This window comes from Pithys albifrons, chromosome 11 (genome assembly GCF_047495875.1).
Source record: "Pithys albifrons albifrons isolate INPA30051 chromosome 11, PitAlb_v1, whole genome shotgun sequence".
In the NCBI taxonomy this organism is placed as follows: domain Eukaryota; kingdom Metazoa; phylum Chordata; class Aves; order Passeriformes; family Thamnophilidae; genus Pithys; species Pithys albifrons.
Window position 1 is genome coordinate 16,501,702 of NC_092468.1, and position 21,714 is coordinate 16,523,415.

At 47.8% G+C, this 21,714-nt stretch overlaps 1 protein-coding gene across 3 annotated transcripts; it reads left to right on the forward strand.

Moving 5' to 3' along the window:
• The first annotated feature begins 1,567 nt into the window (after positions 1 to 1,567).
• Positions 1,568 to 20,872, forward strand: PCYT1A (phosphate cytidylyltransferase 1A, choline). Of its 3 annotated transcripts, none has more exons than XM_071566187.1 (9): positions 1,568 to 1,692; positions 8,199 to 8,379; positions 11,089 to 11,188; positions 12,610 to 12,726; positions 14,668 to 14,819; positions 15,601 to 15,679; positions 16,439 to 16,581; positions 17,581 to 17,769; positions 18,336 to 20,872. In XM_071566187.1, exons 2-9 carry the CDS (start codon positions 8,263 to 8,265, stop codon positions 18,540 to 18,542), a joined length of 1,104 nt encoding a protein of 367 aa, XP_071422288.1. In that variant the 5' UTR covers positions 1,568 to 1,692; positions 8,199 to 8,262; the 3' UTR covers positions 18,543 to 20,872. The 3 variants fall into 3 exon arrangements, with proteins under 3 accessions (XP_071422288.1, XP_071422290.1, XP_071422291.1); XM_071566189.1 differs by having other exon boundaries at positions 8,239 to 8,379; XM_071566190.1 differs by lacking the exons at positions 1,568 to 1,692; positions 8,199 to 8,379 and adding an exon at positions 11,644 to 11,844 and having other exon boundaries at positions 11,099 to 11,188.
• Positions 20,873 to 21,714: the final 842 nt, after the last annotated feature.

The following is a 21,714-nucleotide window of genomic DNA, read 5'->3' on the forward strand; positions in this document are numbered from 1 at the left end:
ACTGCTCTTTGGTTTGGTGCAATTTGGCACCTAGGGACACTGTGAGTGATCACTGCCCTCTTCAGCAGACACTGCAGTGCTTTCTCAATCTTTGCCTCTCTGTAACTGTTTTGGGATATGAGGGTGGATATTTGGAGACAAAATCTGTTAGGACTCCAGCATTGGAAGGGATGCTGTAGACTGCTAAAGCTTCTCATCTCCCCTAAAGTTAGAGGACCAGGTTGGTCCCTGAGAGCAGGGGTGCCACCAGAGCACATCTCGGACACCTATCAGAAGATGGGATGAGTTGTTCTGTTGTGATGCCTGTTCTATGCTGACAGAGCACGCATAGCAAAACCATTCCAGTGGCAGGCTTTTAGTGTGCTGAAGTGGGGTGAGGTGAAACTTGAATCCAACCTTCACTAGCTGTTGGAGCAGAACACACTCTCCCCGTGCAGCTCTTGGAAGTCAGGAAAGTAAAAAATTAGGATGCATCTTCTAGAATCCCACTTTGGGCTACAGTGCCAGAGGCAGCACACTGCTGGCTCTCTATTGCATGTGTTTGAAAGTGGCTTCCTCTCCCTTCCCTCTGATAGGAAATAGAGGGTGACTTCCCTGATCGCTTTGCTGCTGCCTATGGCTGTCACCCAAAGGGACCTGCGGAGAGATGCGGTGGCACTGCTCAGTTTGTGCACAATCCAGGAGTGTAAGTTTTGGGAAACAGCAAAACCCTCCACACAGCATCATTCTCCAGGAGATGGTATATATGATCTCAGACTCTTTCTGATGCTGTTATCAAGTCATGGCTATTAAACCACGATTTCCCACCTTGGACTTGCTCCATTTTGGAGGGGTTTAACGGCTGCTTCACAAAGGTGTTGTACAAAGCAGGTAAACCTGTTTGAGGCCATGATCATTCAGCCTCACCACCCTTGGTTGTGGCACAGGACAGGAAAGGGATGCTGTTTTTTCCGTGGAGAAAGAAGGAACTGCTGCTGAGGCACTGCACGCTGGAGTCCTGCACGGCCGGGACGGGCAGGAGGCCGTGCGGAGCTGCCTTGAAGTCCCTGTGGCCCGGGGCAGCCAGAGCCGTGCTGGGGATGCTCAGCTGGAAGGGGTTCCTCTGGAAGCGGTTCCTCCTTCCAGAACCCCGTGGAATTTACACTGGACACGCTGAGGGGGCGCCTCATCGCAGTGTACAGCCTCCTCACGAGGGGAAGAGGAGCAGCACTAGCCTCTGAGAACGGCGTGAAGCCGTGCCAGGGGAGCTTTAGGCTGGATATCAGAGAAAGGTTCTTCCCCCAGCGGAGGGTCGGGCACTGGGACAGGCTCCGCAGGGCAGTGTCAGCACCAAGGCTGGCTGCGCTCAGGAAGCGCTTGGACAATGCTCTCAGGCACATGGCGTGATCCTTGGCGCTGTCCTGTGCAAGGCCGGGAGATGGACTTGGATGATCCTTTTGTGTCCCCTTCCAACTCGGGATATTCCGTGACGTGAAGGGCCGTCATGAGCCGGAACGGAGGTTCCAGGCGCGGTTTCCCGGGACGCGGCTTTCCGGGGCCGGGCCGGTCGCTTCCCGTCGTTCCGGCCCCACACGCAGCGGCTCCGCCCGCGCCCCGTTGGCGTCGGCGGGAGCGGGGCGGGGCCGCACCCGGCCGGGCCGGGCCGGGCCGGGCTGGGCTGGGAGGAGGAGGAGCGGCAGCGGCAGCGCTCGGGTACGGGGCGTCCAGCGGGAGCGGGGGCTGCCCCCGAGGGGGCTGTGAGGGGGGATGCGGGTGCGGGTGGGCGGCACATGAGGGCATCGCTCAGGGGCCCCTCCCCGGACCCCTGTCCCGGGCCCGTGGCACAGGCGGGGGCTCTGGGAGGTGCTGGCCGGTCGGGACTTGGGGCACTGTCTGCGTGCAGGGGGGCACTGTCTGCTGGCGTGGTCGCAGTGCGCTGCCTGCCCTCTGGGGGGGCCTGGGCAGGGGCTGGGGCTCGGGCGGGATCCTCAGGGTTGGCTGAGAGGAGGCAGCAGCAGATGCTGAGGGAAACTTTTGGAGTACTCACACAGGATTTGGAGCATGGGGGCTCTGGGGAACGTGCCCCGACCTAGAGGACACAGTCACGGCCTCCGGAGGACAGTGAGGAGGTGGCCCTGGCTGCGGCGAGGGAAGGTGTGACCCAGCTGCTGCGCCGCACACGTCCTCTCTAACCCGCTTTTTGTGTCCACCGAAGTCCTGGCTGCGCTCATTAATGGTTTTGTAATTAGACTTGAAGTCCTCGGGAATTGTGAGAGCTGCGATGCTCCGCGGTACCCCTCGCTCGCAGTGCAGGGAGGTGCAGGATGCCGCAGGTGGGTTTCCCTCTGTGCCCACCCTGTGCTGCTGCAGCACCAGGACCCCTCTGTGCGGCTGGAGAGGCTGGGGCAGTCAGAAGCAGGTACTGCTGGGTTTCCATCTGCAGGACTCCTGGGCTTGAGGAGAGCCACAGTACTTGCTTTGGAAATTCGGATGGCAAGTACCCATGCTCTATTTCCTGACGGAATTTGCTGTATATACATTATTATTAAAATTCATGACTAACTATTGCAGCAAGGAATTGGTATTGATCTTTAAAACTGCTAACTGAGGTTTACACCTAAAGTCTCAAAAACCTCAGTTTTTAAGCCCTAAAACCAAAACACAGTGCAAAAGCCGGGACAGAATGACCACCCATTCTCTTACTTTATTGCCCCAGGGCAGGGTCCAAATCTTCTCTGATACTCTGCATAAACTCTACTTTGGCTGCTTCACTACCCACAGCACAGACTGTTGCATGGCGGGTCCCTCAGTGCCTTGGGGTTGTGGTATACCCAGAACGGCTGTGAATTCACAGAAAAGGTCTTGCCAGCAGTTCTTTTTTATGTGTGTATTACTTCACAGCACTGCAGACATGATCACATTGCACTCTTTTCAGTTGTGGTGGTGTTAGAAAGAATCATCTTAAGCCATTTGGGACTTTGCTGGTGAGAAGCAGCACCTTTTTATCAATTGCAGGACACAGGTACCAGAGCTTGTTCATTCTCAGGCTCTGCTTGGGAAGTTGTCAGCCTGACTGGATCAGTTGGGGCAGCAAGGCCTTGGAGGTTGGTTTTGCTGGTGTAGCAGAGGTCTGGATGCTCTTGGACCAATGCGTGGCACTGGCTGAACTGGAATACCTTTTCTACATTCACGTGTCTGTGAATACACTGCAGGATAGCTGCTGTTGTTTATCCAGAGAAGCAGTTTTATGTGTAGACAGGACTCTGCCAGATCCTGCAGTAACCTTTACAAGGGGCTGAAGGACTTTTAGCCCACACAGCTAGAGCAGATGCTGACTGTGGGGAGCACCTCAGTCTCTGAAGGTGAGCAGGCTGGGTTGCAGCCAGTAGCACTCCATTTCCAGGCAGTTGCTCTGAGTCTGGAGTCTGGGACAGAGGTGGACATGGCAGGCCTGGACGGGACATAGAATTGCCTTGGAGGTTGGTCAAGATTTTTAAAAACTGATTGAAAAGAGATTCATGATGAGTCTTCTGTCCTTAACCTCTTCCCAGTCTTTCTGTCTACAACAGGTCTCCACAGGGATACACGCCAGTAAGGTTAATTGTAAACTGGGAGTTGGAGGTGTGGGAGGACAAGGGGAGGAGGATTCACTTTGACACTTTGAGGAATGTGGAGAAATGCAGGGACACTTTGGTACTTTATAGCCTGGCGAGGGTATTATCTGAAGTGACAGGACTACTTCCTTTTCCCCGAGGCTCCCACTTACATGCTGTCCATGTGTCAAGGCAATTCTCTGCGGACAGCTGGCAGAGTGCAACGTTCAGTAGTATTGCCTGCAGATGAGTCAGCAGAAGAGAAATAGTTGGTTCCTGTAAAGTGCCATGATCTTGTAGGCAAAGGAGCACATGACAGTGACCTCTGACTGTGCCAGCACTCCCAGGTTCAAAGGGACAATGGTGCAGCCTTGGAGCAGGTGGTGCCATCCAGTGAGCTGTGGGTGTCCCGGTGACTTGCTGGTCCAGCTGCCAGTCTTCTGCTAAGGTCCCTTGAAGGAATTGGAGCAGCCTTGGACTGGAGCATTTACAAAGTCTTGCAGTCAGCTCTTGTTTTGCACAGATTTTCAGTTTAAGTAGCAGGATTTATTTTGCTTTGGCATGTAAATCTGCAAGTGAAAAGCAAAAGAAGTGGCAGAAGAAATCCTGCTGGTGATGTAGGTTTGCAGAATAATATTCTTCAAGAAGTTCTTCCAGACATCAAAAGGCAATGCAGATGGGCCAGGTCCTTGTGCCATCAGTGTGCTTAGGATGCAGAAAGATCTGATCTTCTCCACTGTAGTGTGAGGCAGGGGTTCTGTGACACCACCCAGGCTAAAACACATCAGTGCTGTCCATGAAGATGCAGTGAAATAAGGCTTTGGCTAAGCAAGAAGATTTGCTGTGCCTGTTCTGACCTTTTCCACCTGCCAGAAGTATTAACTCTGATGTTGTGATTAAATTCCAGCTCTGATGATAGTGTAGTTAATTCACACTAAGGAAGAAGTTTTAAATTCCTTCCCTGCCTATATATTTTTTTCCTTTGTGGTAATCAATGCTTGTCCTTTTCCCCCCACCCGAAATGACTGCGTTTGAGTGGGATTTAGTGATTCCCTGACAGGGAGAGCAGAGCCCATACAGCTCTCTCTTTCTCGGCCAGCCAGCTGGCGGGTAATATAAGGCCCTTCTTTGATACAGGATATGCACCAAAGAATTAAGTTTAAGAAGCAAAGCCCTGAGTGTTTATTTAAAGTGGTGCAGAAACTGTGATTTGCCTACGGCTTTCCCAATTGGGGCACTTCCAACCTTGCTCTTTGCAAGCAGCTTCTCATATTCAGCCATGGACTCAGTAATGCAGGATGGTGACACCTTAAAATAGAACAATGTTAATATTTTACAGCAGGGCTCTTTCTTCTGGTTATGCTTGGTTTCTATCTTGAAGTGAGCTTTCAGAGTTATCTTGTCTTTCCCATTCCCTATTTCCTGCAAATGTAATTAATTTTAGAACAGGCAGTGTTTTTTGCATTTGGGGAAGAAAAGTGGTGTCCTCATGTGTTAAGCTCAGCTACAGATGCCAGATCCCATTGTTGGTAAGTAATTGTTTAGGATGCTGTTTTAGTCACTTGGCTCAAAACGAAACATTCTAAGATTAGTAGCTTTATCACAGTAAGGTACAGTGTGTTTTTGGAAACGTGTTCCCAGGTTTTAACAAAGACGAGTTGGTGATGGGAGGACTTCCCAGAAACACACTGGCCACAGGATAGAGGTTTTAAAGTTCCAAAGAGTGGTAAAATTATTGTTTAATTTCTACATTAATTTGAGTAATTAGCAGAGCTGCATCACTCAGGTGCCCAGCCCAGCTCTGCAGACATTGCGGAGGCTTCTTTGGCAACATCTGACATGTAAGATCAGAGCAAATAGAGCTTATTTATCCCATCCTTGAAGCAGGTTTCTCACTGGGTATATTGGGTAGAGTTGCTGCTGCTGCTTTGTGGCTGGTGCTGTCTCACCATTGCTGCTTATTTACTGAAAAGTCAGTAAGAGAATACCTGAATTTGGAATCCATTCACTTAAGTTATTGTTTACCATCGCTCGACTACTTACACCCTGAGAAGTGGAAAAGTTAGGGTGGAGGAGAGCTGATGTTTGGGGGTGGGAGGGGCTGGAAGAAGCTGTTGGAATTTTCTCCTGGGCTGGGACAGTGCTGCTGTACATCAGCCTGAAGCCCAGTGTTGCCCTGTAACCTGCAGTTCTTTGGCTGGCTGTGAACTCCACACCAGCAGCAGGGTGCTTGTGATAGTTCAGCAGAGATCTAATTATTTGTTGGGTGCAGAGAAGCTGATGTGGGAAGAGCTTCACCTGTTTGTGTGTAGGGGCTGATATGTCCATCCTTCAGCACCAAAACCTCTGCCAGTGCTTTTATTGTTTTGCTGGGCTGTGGGTCACAATGTCTGCATCGCCACATTAACAAACTGTTAATTCTCTCCAAAGGGAAGGGAAGGGAGTGGTCAGAGACCAACAGATGACTTGAAGCATAGCAAAATTATTTTGACCAAATAACAGGAAAATCTGCTGCTGTTTCCCCTCACTGTTTCCATGAACGCTGGGTTTACTTGAACCAGAGACAGATGTTCACTGCTTTTTGTGAACTGAATGGTTTCTGCTGAGACCATGGTGGTGAAGCAAATAACTGATCCAGTGTGCTTGCAAGGTGGCACCTTGCAAAATCTAAGAATGGCTTTGTCATACCCTGTGTTTTCTCAGAGGCATTCTGGAAGCTGCTGCATTTATAGCACAGATTTTGCCTGAAAGTTAAATGTGTTCTTAAGTGTTTGAAGACTTGAAGCTCAGGGTTGCAAACTCTTTTTGCCTAAGGTTGTTTGTTGTTAGGAAATAGTGAATTAATTGCTAGAATGGGGGAAACTTGGCAAACTTGACTCGCAGGCATTATGGAGTGAATGCTGGATGGGTCATGCAATTCTGAAGGGTTCTTATGGCTGCTCTTCACTATCACTTTTATCTTCTTCACAAAATTTTTTTGGCTCCCCATACGCCTAAGAGTCTCTTTTCCTCTTCTTAGTGTATTGTGGCAGGAGAAGCCAGGGATCCATGTAGCCTCAAACCAATTCAGCTGTGTTTGGCCCTAACCCTGTCCATAAGGTCCCATCTCGCTGATGCTCCCATCTCGCTGGTGGGGAGAGCAGAATGTTCGCGTGTTGTTTAACTATGCTGGACTCCTTACTTTGGAACATTCCTTATCCTGTAGTCATTTGTGCTTGAGTAAGTCCGATCACTAAATCTGCTTCTTAACAGCTCTTCCACAGAGCACACCCATCTTGGCTGCCAAACAGCAGAGCTTTGCCAGTGGCCCTTAGTGAGACAGTCCCGGCTCATCCCAAGCAGGAACACTCAGCAGAACCACTCTGCTGAGGAAAAGGGTGGTATTTGTGGAGGGGAATCTGCCCTTTCTCATACCTTACACTTGCCCCACCTAGCACATTCCAGCACACCCATTGCATATGGGTGGGGAGGTGTTTTAAATTCCACACGGCTCTTATTATGAGGGTGTTGAGGCATGCACATAGGGATCATTCCTGGGTAGAGGGGTTATGCTGCTCTCAGCAACAGCAGGCCAGAAGTACCATTTGCTGCACTGGAGAGGTGAGGTGAACACTGTGAGTGAGCAAGAGAGATGATGCTGCTCTTTTGTTTTTGCAACTCTGCCACCCATTTCTAACTCCTGTAGCAGTTGAAAAGGGAGTATTGGCTGCCATGCCGTCCTATAAACCTATGGTTTTGCTTCAACTCTGTGAAGCTGAGCTTTCTAATACTCCAGGGCTGTTTTGGAAAGGCATGATGACTCCAGCTCAAAAGCACAGATAACTTGCTTCTACATAGCTGTCACAATTTCTGTCCCAAGTTGGTGATGTTTGTCTGTCCATCACAAGAGCAGTTCAGCTGCACCATCACTAATTACAGCCTAGTACATAAAGTGCCAGAAGTAACTGTGCCCTAATGTGGTGTCAGCAGCTGCTTCGCCATCTGCTGAGTCACCACTGTGATGGGGACAAGGGACAAGAGGGGAACATGGTGGCAGCCATCCCAAGGTGAGCTGTCGACACTGGGGAGCTGCAGCTTGATCTTACACAAACAACAAAGCAAACAGCAAGCCAGCTAGTCATTTAAATTCTGACCCCTTCTCTCACCCTTATCCTTCTGCTTAGACCCTCACCTCCCTCTCTTGAGGATTCTACAGGGATGCAGCACAGCCACCAGCTGTCTTGGAGGGTGTAAAGGGTGAAGAGTCCAAATGAGAGCTGGGGCAGGGCTGAATGTGGACTGGGCGTGCCTTAATCCTTAGGTGGCTTTTCAGATGTGAGAATAGTGTAATTAGCCTTGTAATGATTTATAATTTGCATTGCAACTCTTGTTTCAGTTTCTCTACAGCCAGCTGATTGCTGCATGTTTCTCTCTGCAGAACAGCTCTGAGTTGCATTAAATGATTCAGTATTCCCACCAGGCACTGTTTGTCAAGCCTTGGCAGCTGATGCCAAATACAACTGGTTAAGCCCCTTGTGAGGTGGCTGTGTCTTTGCACTGACCTTCTGTACACTGTGCCTGCTGTTGACTGATTCTGCTTTGGAAGAACTGACAAATATCTCCCTTTTCTTTCTTTTCTTCTTTTAGGTTGGTTTTTATTTTTTTCCTCTCCTTCATTTTGTTCCAGTTCTTACTGGACGTGCTCGGCAAGATGGAGCCGCCGACCTCCTCCAGGCTGAATTCCCGAAAGAGAAGAAAAGATGGATCTGGCCCTAATGGGGCAACAGAGCTGGATGGAATCCCTCCAAAAATGTCCCGACGCTCACTTGTAAGTAAGCAAAGATATGAATTTTAGGAGCCTGTGAGATTAGGACATTGAGCTTTAACAGCAGAAAGATACATGTGGTGGTTTTTCTGTGGACACAGAAAACAAAGGGGGGCAGAGGAAAAGAAGCAAATGACAGTAGCTATCCTTGCAAATCCAGTTTGAAATCTTCCTTTGTTCATACTAATAACATACTTACAACGTGGGCTTAAATTAGGTCTGAGGCAACTAAGCTGCTTTTGTGGTGTGTCCAGCTTGTCACTTAAGCTGAACAGGCATGCATATAGATACCCATGGAGGAGTAGCAGGTTGCTTCTGACAGGTGGATTTTGAGTGACCCAGTAAGAGGGAGAGATACTCCAGACTAGCACATAACTCATGCAACTGCAGGAGGATTGGAAGTCTGTAGGCACCCGCAGAAGTAATCTGTTAAATCTGTGCACTGAAGCACTGGGAATATCACTGCCTGTTTGGTTTTCTTAGTCTGGAGAGAGACTGCCTTTATGCTCCTGTTACTTCAGGATTGTTCAGGAGCAGTAAAACTAAAAGCACAAGCAGCTAAAAGAATTTTTCCTAGGTCAACCTTGGGATAGCTTTAGCAAGCTAAAGCCAGTGGGATCTCTTCTGAAGGGGGTCTGGGCCAGTTAATGCCAGTGGTAAAGGGTTGACTAACTTGTCCTTGCCACAGTACTGTGACAATGGGCTTTTTACAGTTCCTCTCTGCCCTCTTCCTGGAGCTGTCCTGGGCATCACGTGTGCTCTGGTTGCTCTTTCTTTATCTCTTGTCAAAAGTCAGCTACCATCCCTGCCACATCACACCGGGGTCATAGTCCTTGGCAAAATACAGTCATGTGTTGCAGCTTTCCTCCTCGTTGGCAACGTTTGGCTCTTCAGGAGCTTCAGCCCTGTCCCAGAGCATTGAGAGGTGGTAAGAACAGTGCCAGCAGTGAGAACTGGGGAGGCAAGCATTGGGAATGGAGGCTTGAGCTGTTGTGTGACTTATCCCACACAGCCTTTATATCCTTGGCTGTTGTCAAACCTATCCCATCACTCTTAAAGACCTCATGTCTTTCAGTAAGGAAATAGAAATGTGCAAGTTATTATTCCAGGGGAGTCACTTGCTCTTCAAGTTGGTTTCTGTCCTGTATCAGAAATAAAGCATCTGTCTACAAACAGCACAAGACAAATAATAGCTAGCCACTTTCTAAGCTTCCTCCTTGTTTTTTAGCCACAGGGCAAACACAGATCTCCTGATGGAAGATTTCTTTTTTCTTCTTTTTGCAAAAGTTTTATTTATTATAGCAAGAGTAATAGTGTTGTCTAATTGTGAGATTACCTTGAAGCCTTTACCACTCCCAGCTATGCAGCTGGCTGGCAGAGTGTTTGCCTGAAGCAACAGGGCTCAGCAGCAGATGGTGGTAACAAACCTGCTGACACCTAAGCCCGTTGTACTGTGCACACCACATCAGGTTCTGACCCTCACAGGCCCTGCAGAGGAAGGGCAAGACTCTGGCAGGACTTTTGAGGACATTTCTCTGTGTTCCTCTGATAATTTTGATAAGGCTTTTTTATGCTTTTATTCCTAGCTTCATATCAGGTGTGTGCCAACCAAACTGCAGAGTCTGGTTTTATTGACAAGTCCCAGATATAATGGCAGTGATGAAAGGAGCAACCTGCAGGCCTTACCTGACAGTAAGGATCCTGGTAGAGGAGGTGATGTGTGAAATGTGGAGCCTCAGTAAGTTAAAGGAGTGTTCAGCAGTATCAGTTTGCTTGAATGTAGCGGTCAGTGATTGTTTTCATGTGCTCTTCACTATAAACACTCTAAAAAGGGATGACATTAATAATAGCAGTGGGTTTTTTGGCTGCAGTGGTGCTGTGCCCTGTGGCAGGATTCTGCAGTGGGACAAGAAGCCAGAGAGGAAACTGCTGATAAGCCTTTTGCAGCTTGAAGGTGTTACTGATCTGTAAGCTTGTTTCCTAGTGTTCTGACTCAGGAACGAGATTTCCATTGCTGCCCTACACCTTCCAGCTGGAAGGAAATTGAGCTATTGTTTTGTTATGGGAGAGGCTGATGCTTTGCCTTCATTCAGAGCAGACCAGAAATTATGCCTGGACTTCAGCTGTTGATCAAATGTATTGCTGTGGTCTAGCTAGCAGGTTAGAGGAGTTTCCTTGCAGCAACTGGAGGCATTCTGCCCAGGTAGAGGTCAGTCTCTCACTGTGTATGGCTCAGAAATGGTGACAATATGACTATACACACAGTAGTGCTGCTGTTGGTATTGCTCTTCTGTTCATTTATATACTCAAATCAAGGGTCTGTTACAATTTATATGTCATGGCACAAGCACTCAGGCACAGCAGAGTTATGGTCTTGCTAGAGTGGGCATAGCTGGAGCTGCAACAGTGAGATTTGAAGCTTGGCTTGTGCTGCTGTGAACTGCTATTTGTCCAAAGTCTGGGGTTTGTTGGGTCCAGTACCACTACTGTCTTCTAAACTCTATAGTTTCCCCTCTTCTTCTCTAAACTCAGGCTAATCACCCTGCAGGGCTGTTTTGAGGTTTTACATTAATTAGTCTTTTAGTACACATGTCTGAATTGTGGAGAGACACAGTGAGTCATTCAGTGACTAGGACACTGCAGTGGCAGTGCTGCTGCTGTGATCTGCCCTCACCTTTGCATTCTCACAGCGAAACTTCCCTGGCTGTTTAGGGACTGAGGGAACCGGCTCCATTTTCAGATGAAGTGGAAATCGACTACAGCAAGCCATACATCAGAGTAACATATGAAGAAGCAATGAGAGGAACCCCTTGTAAGTAAAAAAACAGACTGGAATGGGATTGTATAAATGTTGGGGGTTTGGGGTATGATTGTGATATCTCTTGAGGCGGAAACAACCTTGCGTGTTGGACCAGGTTTGCATCCAATGGCTTAGTTAATGCTTTGATGATTAGATAACTGTTCCCATGTGAAATCAGGTCTGTCAGTACAACTGAATTTCAAGCTTGTATGTGTGACAGTCTACCTGCACCAATAAGATTATTTGAAGCAAATAAATATTTAACTTTTCCTGTGCCACTGACAGCTGTATAGTAGTATCAGATCTGAACAGATCAGATCTGAACATTTACTTTGTCTGCAGTAGCTTAAAGTTAAACACTTTAAAAGTAATCTTTTCTGAAACTTAAAATCGGCAAGTGAAAAAAAAGTATCTGAATATCCCATTCTAACCTGGATTTGAATTAAAGTCAGTGTTGTTAAACACAGTTGGCCAGCCTCACAACAACAATGTGGAAGAAATACTGTTGTCATTGCAACTCCAAAGGGGAGGCAGAGACAGGACTGACTCCTGAAGGATGACTGCCCTCTCCTGCCAAACAGACTGTGCAGATGTCTTACTTGGCCTCTCTATTATGGCTACAGAGACAATAAAAATTGCACTTCTACCTACCCGACTGCTGCTGAGAGGTGAGCCAGCTCAGATTGAGACCTGGCAGTGGTTTCCTGCCAGAGGCTCTGGAAATCCAGTGTGTTTCACAGTCTGCATTGATTTCCCAGCTGAAAGTCTCCAGAGCCTGCACAAAGGCCTCTTAATTTCAACCGTGGTAGCTCTCCTGCCTGCTAGGACTGAAATACACTGCATACTTCCTTGTTGCTGTTTATTTCTGTGCTCAGGAACTGCAGCTGCTGCAGGTACAGAGGAAAGGAAAGGATATCCTAGCCAGTTTCCAGAATGTGATTGTACATTCATAGAGGCCTGCCAGGACCAGCCCTCTTTGGGCACACAGATAGCTTTTGCAGTCGCATATCTCCAGATCCTTGGCTCTTCAGAGCCTCTTGGCATCTTCAGACTGAGCTTGTAGAATCACTAAAAAGTGATTGCAAGAGGCTGTCCTCAAGCTGACTCCTCTGCTTAGCTTGAACTTAACAACTTGACCTTTGCATCAATTCCTCTTCTTGCTTCCTCCCAGTCTCTGTCTCTGGGTACCTTCAGGGCCCTGCCCAGACCCATGGGGTCTCATCTTTCCTTGTAGGTCTTCTCTCTGCCCTGTCCTCACAGCAGCTTTGTTGTGCCTCTGCTCACACCACTCCTCTGAGTCTGTCTGCCTGCACTGGGCTAGAGAGCAGCAGGCTGTTCCCAAGTGTGTCAGATACAAAGACCGTGTGGCTTTCTGTTAGCAGGTGCTTATCTGGAAAGGCGTCTTCACAACTGGCTTTCTGTCCCTTTTACAGTGGATCGCCCTGTCAGAGTTTATGCCGATGGAATATTTGATTTGTTTCACTCTGGACATGCCCGGGCCTTGATGCAAGCAAAGAACCTCTTCCCAAACACATACCTCATTGTTGGAGGTAAGGAGTGACCTTGTTGACTTTGGCTGTTGCAGGAGTACAGTTTACCTGCGTCTGTGGTTGTGCATACAGGGAGTTTGTCTTTTTGACCTCAGTAGTTCTCACTGCAGCCAGTTGTCCCAAACGTTGCTGGAGTCTTATTACAATGAGCTGAAGGTTGGATATGTCTGCAGAAAGATACCCTGTACCAAATGATGCTTCAGGAAAAGAGTTTTCGTCATGCTTGTCTAATTTGACCCTTCTATTTTGTGACAGATACAGGTGAGTTGCACATCTGAGTATCAGAATACATAAGGGATAATTGAGCATTTGACTCTTGAATGACACAGCTAAAGAATGAGTAACAGTCTCTCTGTGGCTGCTTGAGCTTTGTGTCACTTGTATTGCCCTGTAAGTCACTCCACAGCTCCAGGTCCCTGCTGGGGCTTGCTTAATGCCAAAAGATCCCACTGGGAGTGGGGAGATCATAGTGGTTTCTGGGGCATGGGGCTGGACACGTGGAATTCAGCAAGGCCCCATTTCCCCAAATAGAAGTTCACCATTTTGGCTGTTAGGTCATAAGTCTTTAGATGATGTCAGAAATACCTGCTGAGTGCTTGAGGAGATCTAACAGAGGTGTTTTAGCCAGGCCTGCTTCAATAATGTAACAGGCAAATGGATACCCTTCTTCTGGCTGCTGTAGTACACAGGCCTCTGTCCAGGCAATGCCTCTGTGCCCGTCAGGCTGTGCATGTTGTCTGTCAAGAGCTGACCCCTGGTCAGGCTGTGTAATGATGCTAAAGTATTAAGAACTGAGAATACCTTTAACTAGTTTTCTCAACTTCCATTACCTTCTTGAAGCAAGACGAAACTCTGATCTTGCAATAGAACCATCATAACATCCTTGGGTGGTTTGTCTCCTTATCACAGTTTCATCACTGCTGAGGGCATTTTTATAGTGGTACATCTGCATTTTTTGTGTGAGCTACACTAGTGTCTGAAAGGAGAGGGGAGAGAGGAGAGCTGAAATGGTTGTTCTAACCTACAAGATGCACTGAGGTTAGAAATCTTGAAAGTGGGAGGACATCCCCATGTACATAAACATCGTAAAACAAACAGGAAAATAAAACTATTAACATGTTAAAGTAGCAAGGAGTGTATCCATGCTCTCTGCCTTTTGAGACTGGTGAGGAGGTGGAGGGCAATGAGCTGCTCCTCTTGCAGCAGGACTGAGACAGGAGGCCACAGCCCAAGAGAACATGAGCTCTAAGCCGGGAACAATCTCACCTGCTCTTTATCATCTGTTTGTCTAGAATATAAATACATCCAGTACCAGTGAGACTGGTCATGCCTTGTTTACTTTTGAGTCCGATAAGCAAATAAAACTCCCTCCTTGATATCTTACCTTGCAGATTACAATGGGTTGTTAATTTGCTTTCTCACAGAACATAATAATTAAGTTAACTTGATTTTCTGTGAACTCGCCCTTTGTTTTAATACATCTTTCCAAGAATTCGACTGTGTTATGCATTTTATGAAATTGGAAGTTTAGGCAAGGGTTTTTTTCATGGACTTCAGATTCCAAGCCTGAGACATCTGTAGGCTTAAAAACCCACTAGGCTCCCAGGTGCTATTTCATACAGGAGAGTTGTCTTCTATGTTGGCTGGTTTTCTTGATAAGTGTTGTAAGCTCTAGAGACCTTGAAGGCTTGGGATGTGGGTCCCTAGTTTGGGCAGAAATTCCCCAGACGACCTGCCCAGCATTTCTCAGGAGACTGGTGCTCCATACTGCTCCCTATTTTGTCTGCTTTGTGGCTGGAAGAGCTGGCTTTGGAAGTGCCAGTGCCAGCCTCTGTCAGCAACTGCCATTGCCTGGTGCAGCAGGGGTGTGTGCAAGGTCCTCTTACTGTAAAGCACCAGGGTAAGTACCTCAGATTCACTGTTGTCTGCCTGTTTCTCCAGTCTGCAGTGATGAGCTGACCCATAACTTCAAGGGCTTCACAGTAATGAATGAAAATGAACGGTATGATGCTGTGCAGCACTGTCGCTACGTGGACGAGGTGGTGAGAAACGCGCCATGGACGCTCACACCCGAGTTCCTGGCAGAGCACAGGGTAATTTGTGATACCTGATCTGTTTGGAATTTTGATTAGCCTCTGTCTGTCCACAGCAAGAATTCATCCTTGGGGTGACCTCTGTCTGAGCAAGCTCTTTCTGTTGAAACTCCTTGAATATAAAATGAACCAGGTTATGGGAATCAAGTGGGTTTCTTGGGAGACTAGAAATGTTTGCTGAGCTAGCAGGTAATGTTAAAATAAGGTAGAGATTGTGACATGGTGAAAAAGCCTGAGAGGGTTCTCGCTGTTCCTGGTACTGGGTAGAGATAGGTATGAAATGCAGTAGGGAGAGAATAACTTGGATTGGAAGGGATTTCTGGGGGGTTTCTGGTCTAATTCCCTGCTTACAGCAGGAGCAGCTTGTATTTTCATCAGCTTCCCTTCAGCAGGAAACCAGGCAAGCTGCCTTGAGAGTCTTTTATCAGTTGGTGAGATAAAGTGAAAGGAATCTCTAACATCTGCTGAACTGCTCTGGAAGGTGAACAAGTCTCCAGGGAAGACTTGTTGCCATTAACAAGCCATTTCTCTATGGGGCTTAAAACAGCTGTGTCCTTATTCCCAGCCTCTCCTTTCCTCTCTGGTGTGCACTTAAAATTGATAGCTGATTGCCAATGAGAACTTGAGATGGCTGGATGCTGCTTTCTTAAGAGGAAAGTGTCTTGCTGTTCCCTGTTGCACCCCTGCGTGGAGGTGTTGAGCTGAAAGTTACCAGCCTTCGACAGAAGCAGGAGACCTGCACATTCAAGATAAAATGTTGTCTCGCTTTCTTAATTTTCAGATCGACTTTGTTGCACATGATGACATCCCCTATTCTTCTGCTGGCAGTGATGATGTCTATAAGCATATAAAAGAGGCAGGTGGGTCTGGGTCAGATTCCCTAGGTCTTCCTGTCAAATATCTTCTGTAGTTTCTACTGTGCCTGTGTATGGCAGGATTATGCCTGGGGAAGTGGCAGTGCTCCTCTGCTAACAAGGTCTTGACCCGGAGGCTCTGAGGGCAGGAAGAAGCGGCTTTGGGCCTTACTTCATAACACTAGGACTATCCTATGTCTCAGGCCAAGCATGGCCCAGTATTAATTCCTAATTCCAGTATAGTTGTGATTGAACTAACAGCCACCTTTTGAAAACATACTACAGTTTGACTTACAGATTCTCACAAATGGGGAATTTAGTGAACTTAGCAAAGGTGCTTCTCTAACTGTTTGCTGTGAAATTAACTGGGGATGCAGCTTTTTTATATTTATCCAAACTCGACCCTCACAGCATGTTATACTTCTACTCACTAAATTGTAGGGCTCGTTGTCCTGTCCTTGTCGCCACACTATTCTATATGCAGGGCATTATAGTAGCCTTTATACCAGATAAAGTGAAGAGCTTTTCATTAGAACACCTGGTATTTTGACAGGGTTTTGACAAACTTTGGTCTTACTTAGATCTTCCTTATAGTCCCAGAAAGGAGGACTCTGGTGTTGTACACTCAAGGATAAAGATGTGGTGATGGGAGGATGGTTAGGAAATGAGCTCTTGACAGGAAAGATTTTTTCCTAATAGAAGTGGCAGCAGCTTTTTGCCATGTAACTTGCTACTGCTGTCTTGGCTCCTGTTCCCCAACTTTAGGCATGTTTGCACCAACACAGAGGACTGAGGGGATCTCGACATCAGACATCATCACACGGATCGTGCGGGACTATGATGTTTATGTCAGACGGAACCTACAGCGGGGCTACACAGCTAAAGAACTCAATGTCAGCTTCATAAACGTGAGTTGGAGAGGGTCTCACCACATGTGCAGAGTGTGAAGGTGCCGAGTCTTTGTCTAGTGATAGCACAGTCCTGCCATGTGCCAGTAAAAGGCCTCTCTGCAAAGCTAAGCGTTTGCACCAACCATTGTCCTTGGAGTAGAAATTAGACTTCCTCTGCCCTTGAAATCACATCACCCAGAGGAACTGGGGGTTTGCTAATACTGCTCCATTGTCAGAGATATCCTGGTGACATTTTACCTGTTGAAAGAGCCAGAGAGAGGGTGTGTGTCCAAGTATGTGTTTTCTTTAATTGAATAAAGAGTGTGGTGTTTTTGGCAGCTGCTGCTGTCTCATCTCTCTCCTGTTCCCTCAGCCACCTTCTTAAGGTAGAGTCATTTGTTAGGATAAAATTTGATCCTGTTCCCTTCCTGGAGCTGCAGGAGTAATAGTGCTTGGGTTGGACAGAAGGACCTGCCCTGATCCTGTGCTGAGTGGCTCTAGCTCACGAGGAGAATATGTGGCAGAAGATATTTCTGATGTTGGAAGTAAAGTAGTAAACATTTTTTTATCACTCAGATACCATGCCTGTGAACAACAGTGAAACAGGAGAGGTAATGGCTGCTTGGCCTCTCTTTGGCATGTAACTCTGCCTCTGTTTAAAAACATCCAGCTAAAAGACTGGTGCTGTTGTGATATGCAGACAGACTTACAGCAGGTTGCTCAAATCTAATCTGTATGTTGTATAAATATTTTCCTCTTCTGTGCACTCCTATTTGAAATTGCTTATCTCTGGCTTTAGTCTCGCTCTGTGTACTGTGCCAGTGCCTGCCACAAAGCATCTCACAGCCCCACTGCGTCTGCCATGTAGTCTAGGGAAGAAGTGTCACGAAAGTGAAGTGTCAGCAGACGAATGGAGATGCTGAATCATAAGCAGCAATTCAGTGCAATAACACAGAGCAGAAGTGGTCACCTCTCAGATCTGGTGAGCTGTATTCTGATCCACCACTTATTGTGCAGGAGAAGAAATACCACCTCCAGGAACGCGTGGATAAGGTGAAAAAGAGGGTGAAGGATGTAGAGGAGAAGTCAAAGGAATTTGTCCAGAAAGTGGAGGAGAAGAGTATTGATCTCATTCAGAAGTGGGAAGAGAAGTCCCGGGAGTTCATCGGCAATTTTTTGGAGATGTTTGGCCCAGAAGGCGCCTTGGTAAGGAGCTGCTCTGGGAAAAGGGGATTCAACACTCATTGTAGGGCTTTTGCAGAGTCTGCAGAGCAAAGTTTAGGGTTTGTTGCGGTGCTCAGTGTGCTGCCAGTCTCCGGACAAGTTGTCCCAGGCTTGGGCAGACTGTTTTCAGGGAGTCCTCACCATTGCTAACTAGATAATGCCAGTTATGGTTGTAGGATGAAAAGTTTCTCTGTTCCATGAGCTGGCCTGTCAACTCCAACCTGTGCCCTGCAGGCCACTGAGCTGCCAAGAGGATGGCAGTCACTTTGTCACTGGCCTGGGATAAGTCTGAAGCTGCTTGTTTATGCCAGGCTTTCCTGTGCTGCTGGGTAAATATCACAGGCATTTCATATTAGAAGTGCTTGAACATCAGTGTGATTACACTGTGTGCAATTTCCAAAGCCCAGAGCGATGCTGGGGCTGTTTCTGCTCTTAGGTTGCATGAAATATTGAAGGGACACAACTCAAAATACTGGACAAGCTGTAGGTAGTGTCCATTTCCATGACTGTTTAAACTATGCTAACTGTCTTCCTGCTTCTGTTGCTAGAAACACATGCTGAAGGAGGGCAAGGGCCGGATGCTGCAGGCCATCAGCCCAAAGCAGAGTCCCAGCAGTAGCCCCACGCACGACCGCTCCCCATCTCCCTCCTTCCGCTGGCCCTTTTCCACCAAGACTCCTCCTTCCTCACCTGCCAACCGCTCCAGGAATGAGTCTGCGGTCACCTATGACATCAGTGAAGATGAAGAGGATTAAGCTGCCTACCAGGATTTGCTGTGAACTGCTAATCACCAAATCCTAAGTCCAGACCCAGCGGGGAACTCTAAATGAGCAAGAGAACCATAGGAACAGGGCTGATGGTGAGCAGAGGGCCTTGGAGGCACCCATTGCTCTTAGCAAGGGCTGCTGCCTGGAAGCACATTCAAACCTCCTCTCCCTTCTTCTCCACAAATCCCCTTTTTATTGTTTACATTCTAGTAGTTTCCAGGGTGAAGATGGCTTTTATATTTTAAGAAAATGCTTGTTAAAAGCGCAAAGAATAGCACTCAAGTGTGGCTTTTATTTTGGTTTCTTTTCCCTTTTTAAACCTCCAGGCAAGAGGGAGACTGGGAAGACTCATCCATCTCTTCTTTCCTTCAGCTCCTCTGTCTTATCCCCCCAACCCCCAGGCAGTATCGGTGCCACTGACAAATGAAAGACCCCTCAGGTCCTCAACCAGCATGGCTTTGAGAGCACACATGAAGCAGTGGTGTAATGAGGACCTCCCTGCTGGGCTGGAGCAATAAGAATCTATCCAGCAGACCCTGTAGTGCTCGCGTGCCTCTTAACTGGGCTTCCCGGCGTGTTGCAGTGAGGGCGTGCTGGGTAGGGGTTACCAGCTTAGCACGCAGGAGTTACACCTGGGAAGGACTCACAGCACAATGGAGTGGCACACCCCGTAAAACACACAGCATTCACAGCTCCAAATTATACAGGGGCTGCAGGGGAAAGGCTTTTCCAGCAAACCTCAACAAGACTGCTAAAATTGAGCCCTCAGTTGCTGTTGGAGAGAAGAGAATGAATCTTTGCCTCAGGGCACTTGCTGTCTGTGCATTTCCTTGGGTGTGTGAGAGCCCAGGGAGGAAATGAATGTGTGTACTCTTTTGAGAAGTTCTTGTCCCAGTCTGTGGTGTGTTATATGTTTCACTGTCTGTCCAAACGATCCCTCAGCACTGTGCTCTGTGCGTGTTTGTGTTTCAGTTGCTGTGCTGTAAGGGCTGGAGCAGTCCTTTAACACTGGTGCCGTGAAGTCGCTGTTCTGAGGACAAAGCAGCCAGTTTGCTGTCCATGTCAGTGTGTGCAGCTGGACAGATGAAGGGCACATTTTACCCCAGTGAAGGGTCCCAGTCCTGTGTGACAGTTACCTGGTTTGCGCAGCACATACACAAATTGGTGCAGGTTCGCTGTGCTCCTTGAGGCAGGCCAGAAAGCGTCAGAGAGTGCTGCAGCTTTTTAAGTCTTCAAACATGTGATGCTCATTTGAATCTATGGTCCCAGTTGTGCCTGCTGTCGTGTCTGTGATGCACACTGAACTTTGTGGTCTGTGGCTCCTTGAGGGCACTCACCTCCCCCAGGAGTGCCCTTCCCCTGCCTGAGCAGAGGAGGCCAGTGCTCTCAGTCCTGTAGCCAGTGCTGGAGGGACTGGCCTTGCCGTCCTGTAGCTGTGGAGCTCCCGCTCGCTTTTCTGTCAGGGTTTGCCTGTGATTCCCTTGGTCTCTGGGTGGAGCTGCTGGGCTGAGCTGCCTGTATCCTGTGCTGCTGGGAGCCTGGTTAGCAGTGCTGTTGGGAGGTCTCCAGAGTGGGATGTGAGGCTTTAGGAGCAGCAAGTGCAAGGAGGAAACTCATCAAGTGCTGCCACAAGCTCTGCATGGTTTGATGCTTCCAGGGTACATTGTGGCCCTATGGTAGGAACAGGCTGCAGCTTCTTTCCCACTTTTATCTTTCTGGTCCTTTGTCACACTGCCTGAATGGCTTAACAGAGACCCCTGTGCTTCTGTTGAGGCCAGAGACAGTATGGAAAAGGATGTTTTGGGGAATCCCTAATTTGCCACTTGAAGTCCAATGTGTGGCTATGGGAGTGTGGCTGGCTGCTATGGATTTTAAGCTGTAAGGAGCAAATAATGGTCACTTGGTAGAAGCCAGTTGTTAATCCTCTGGTTTATGAGTGGTAGAGCACTTACTGTATATCACTCACATTGTCTCTTCCCTCATCTTCCCCACCTTCCCTTCCTCACTCTTCCTTCAACATGGATGTTGCATTGCTTTCCTGAGCCTGATCACAAAGGCCAGGCTGCTTGAGAGCCTTACTACTGTTTAAAACACAAGTTATGCAACAGTGTTCTGTAAATTTGAGTAACAGTGGTGTTTTGGATGGTGCTTTGTTCTGTAGGGGCCTTAACATATTTGGTCTCTCTGCAAAACCTGGGGTGCTTGGTAAGAAGCCAGCCATGGTTTTACACTTAGCTTGGAATAACAGAGCTGTTTCTTGTAACCAATAATCCTTGATTCCTCCTTGCACTGAAATTAAATTGAACACTCAAATCCCAGTGTAGTCTTCTTTCCTTTTTTTTCCCTTTCTTTTGTTTTCTCCTGGATTACTGGACCACTCATCTCCAGCACTGTCATGTCCTATCAGGAATAGGTAAGAGCTTGATCTTTCAGCAACATGTGGCCAAGTTTCCCAGGATCATTGTGTTACCCACAGATACACCCAGTGCTGCTGCTTCATGGCTGTCCTGCACACCCCTAACCCATCCCTCACTCTTCAACAGAAAAGACATGCTTGAATTAAACATGAAGTAAAAAATACAGTGGGAAAATAACTTTACTAGCATGCAGTGAAGAATATGTGAAGTTCGATGTGACTAAATTCACAGGCATCTACTCCTGCAAGACAGCCCTGCTTCACTTCCTCTGTAGATCTGGTGTAAGTCCCTGGGAGGGGACTTCCTGATGGCAAAGAACAGCAGCAGCAGGATAGAGCTGAAAGGTGCCAAGGATCCTGGGAGAAGCAACAGCATCAGAGTGCTGCAAGTTCTTAGGATTTTAAACATGTAATCTGTTCATCTGAAAACATGGGCTAAGTTGTGCCTGTTGTAGTGCCTGTAAGGAACACTTGGAGGTCAATAGATTACCTAGTGGTTTCTGCAAGTTGCACTTGCCCCTGATGTCTGCCTCCACTGCTGTTCTGCATGTAGAACAGATACTGATACTGGAGCAAGGCTGGTTAAGGCAGCATTTACTACTTGTCTGTGTTATGAAGGTGCTTCAAGGCTCCTTTTCCCTGGCCCCAGGCTAGCAGGTGTGGATGCTCCCTCCATGCTCTCAGGAGCAGCCACTGCCATGGGGAACCTGCCCCAGGGACAGACCAGGCCGAGGGCTTGCCTTA

Bases quoted from the DNA above. Each gene is read 5' to 3' on its own strand.
- PCYT1A (XM_071566187.1), top strand. From the start codon at position 8,263: ATGGAGCCGCCGACCTCCTCCAGGCTGAATTCCCGAAAGAGAAGAAAA. The intron at 11,189-12,609 runs GTAAGTAAAAAA...TCCCTTTTACAG, and splicing joins AGCAATGAGAGGAACCCCTT to TGGATCGCCCTGTCAGAGTT. The intron at 16,582-17,580 runs GTGAGTTGGAGA...CTTATTGTGCAG, and splicing joins TCAATGTCAGCTTCATAAAC to GAGAAGAAATACCACCTCCA.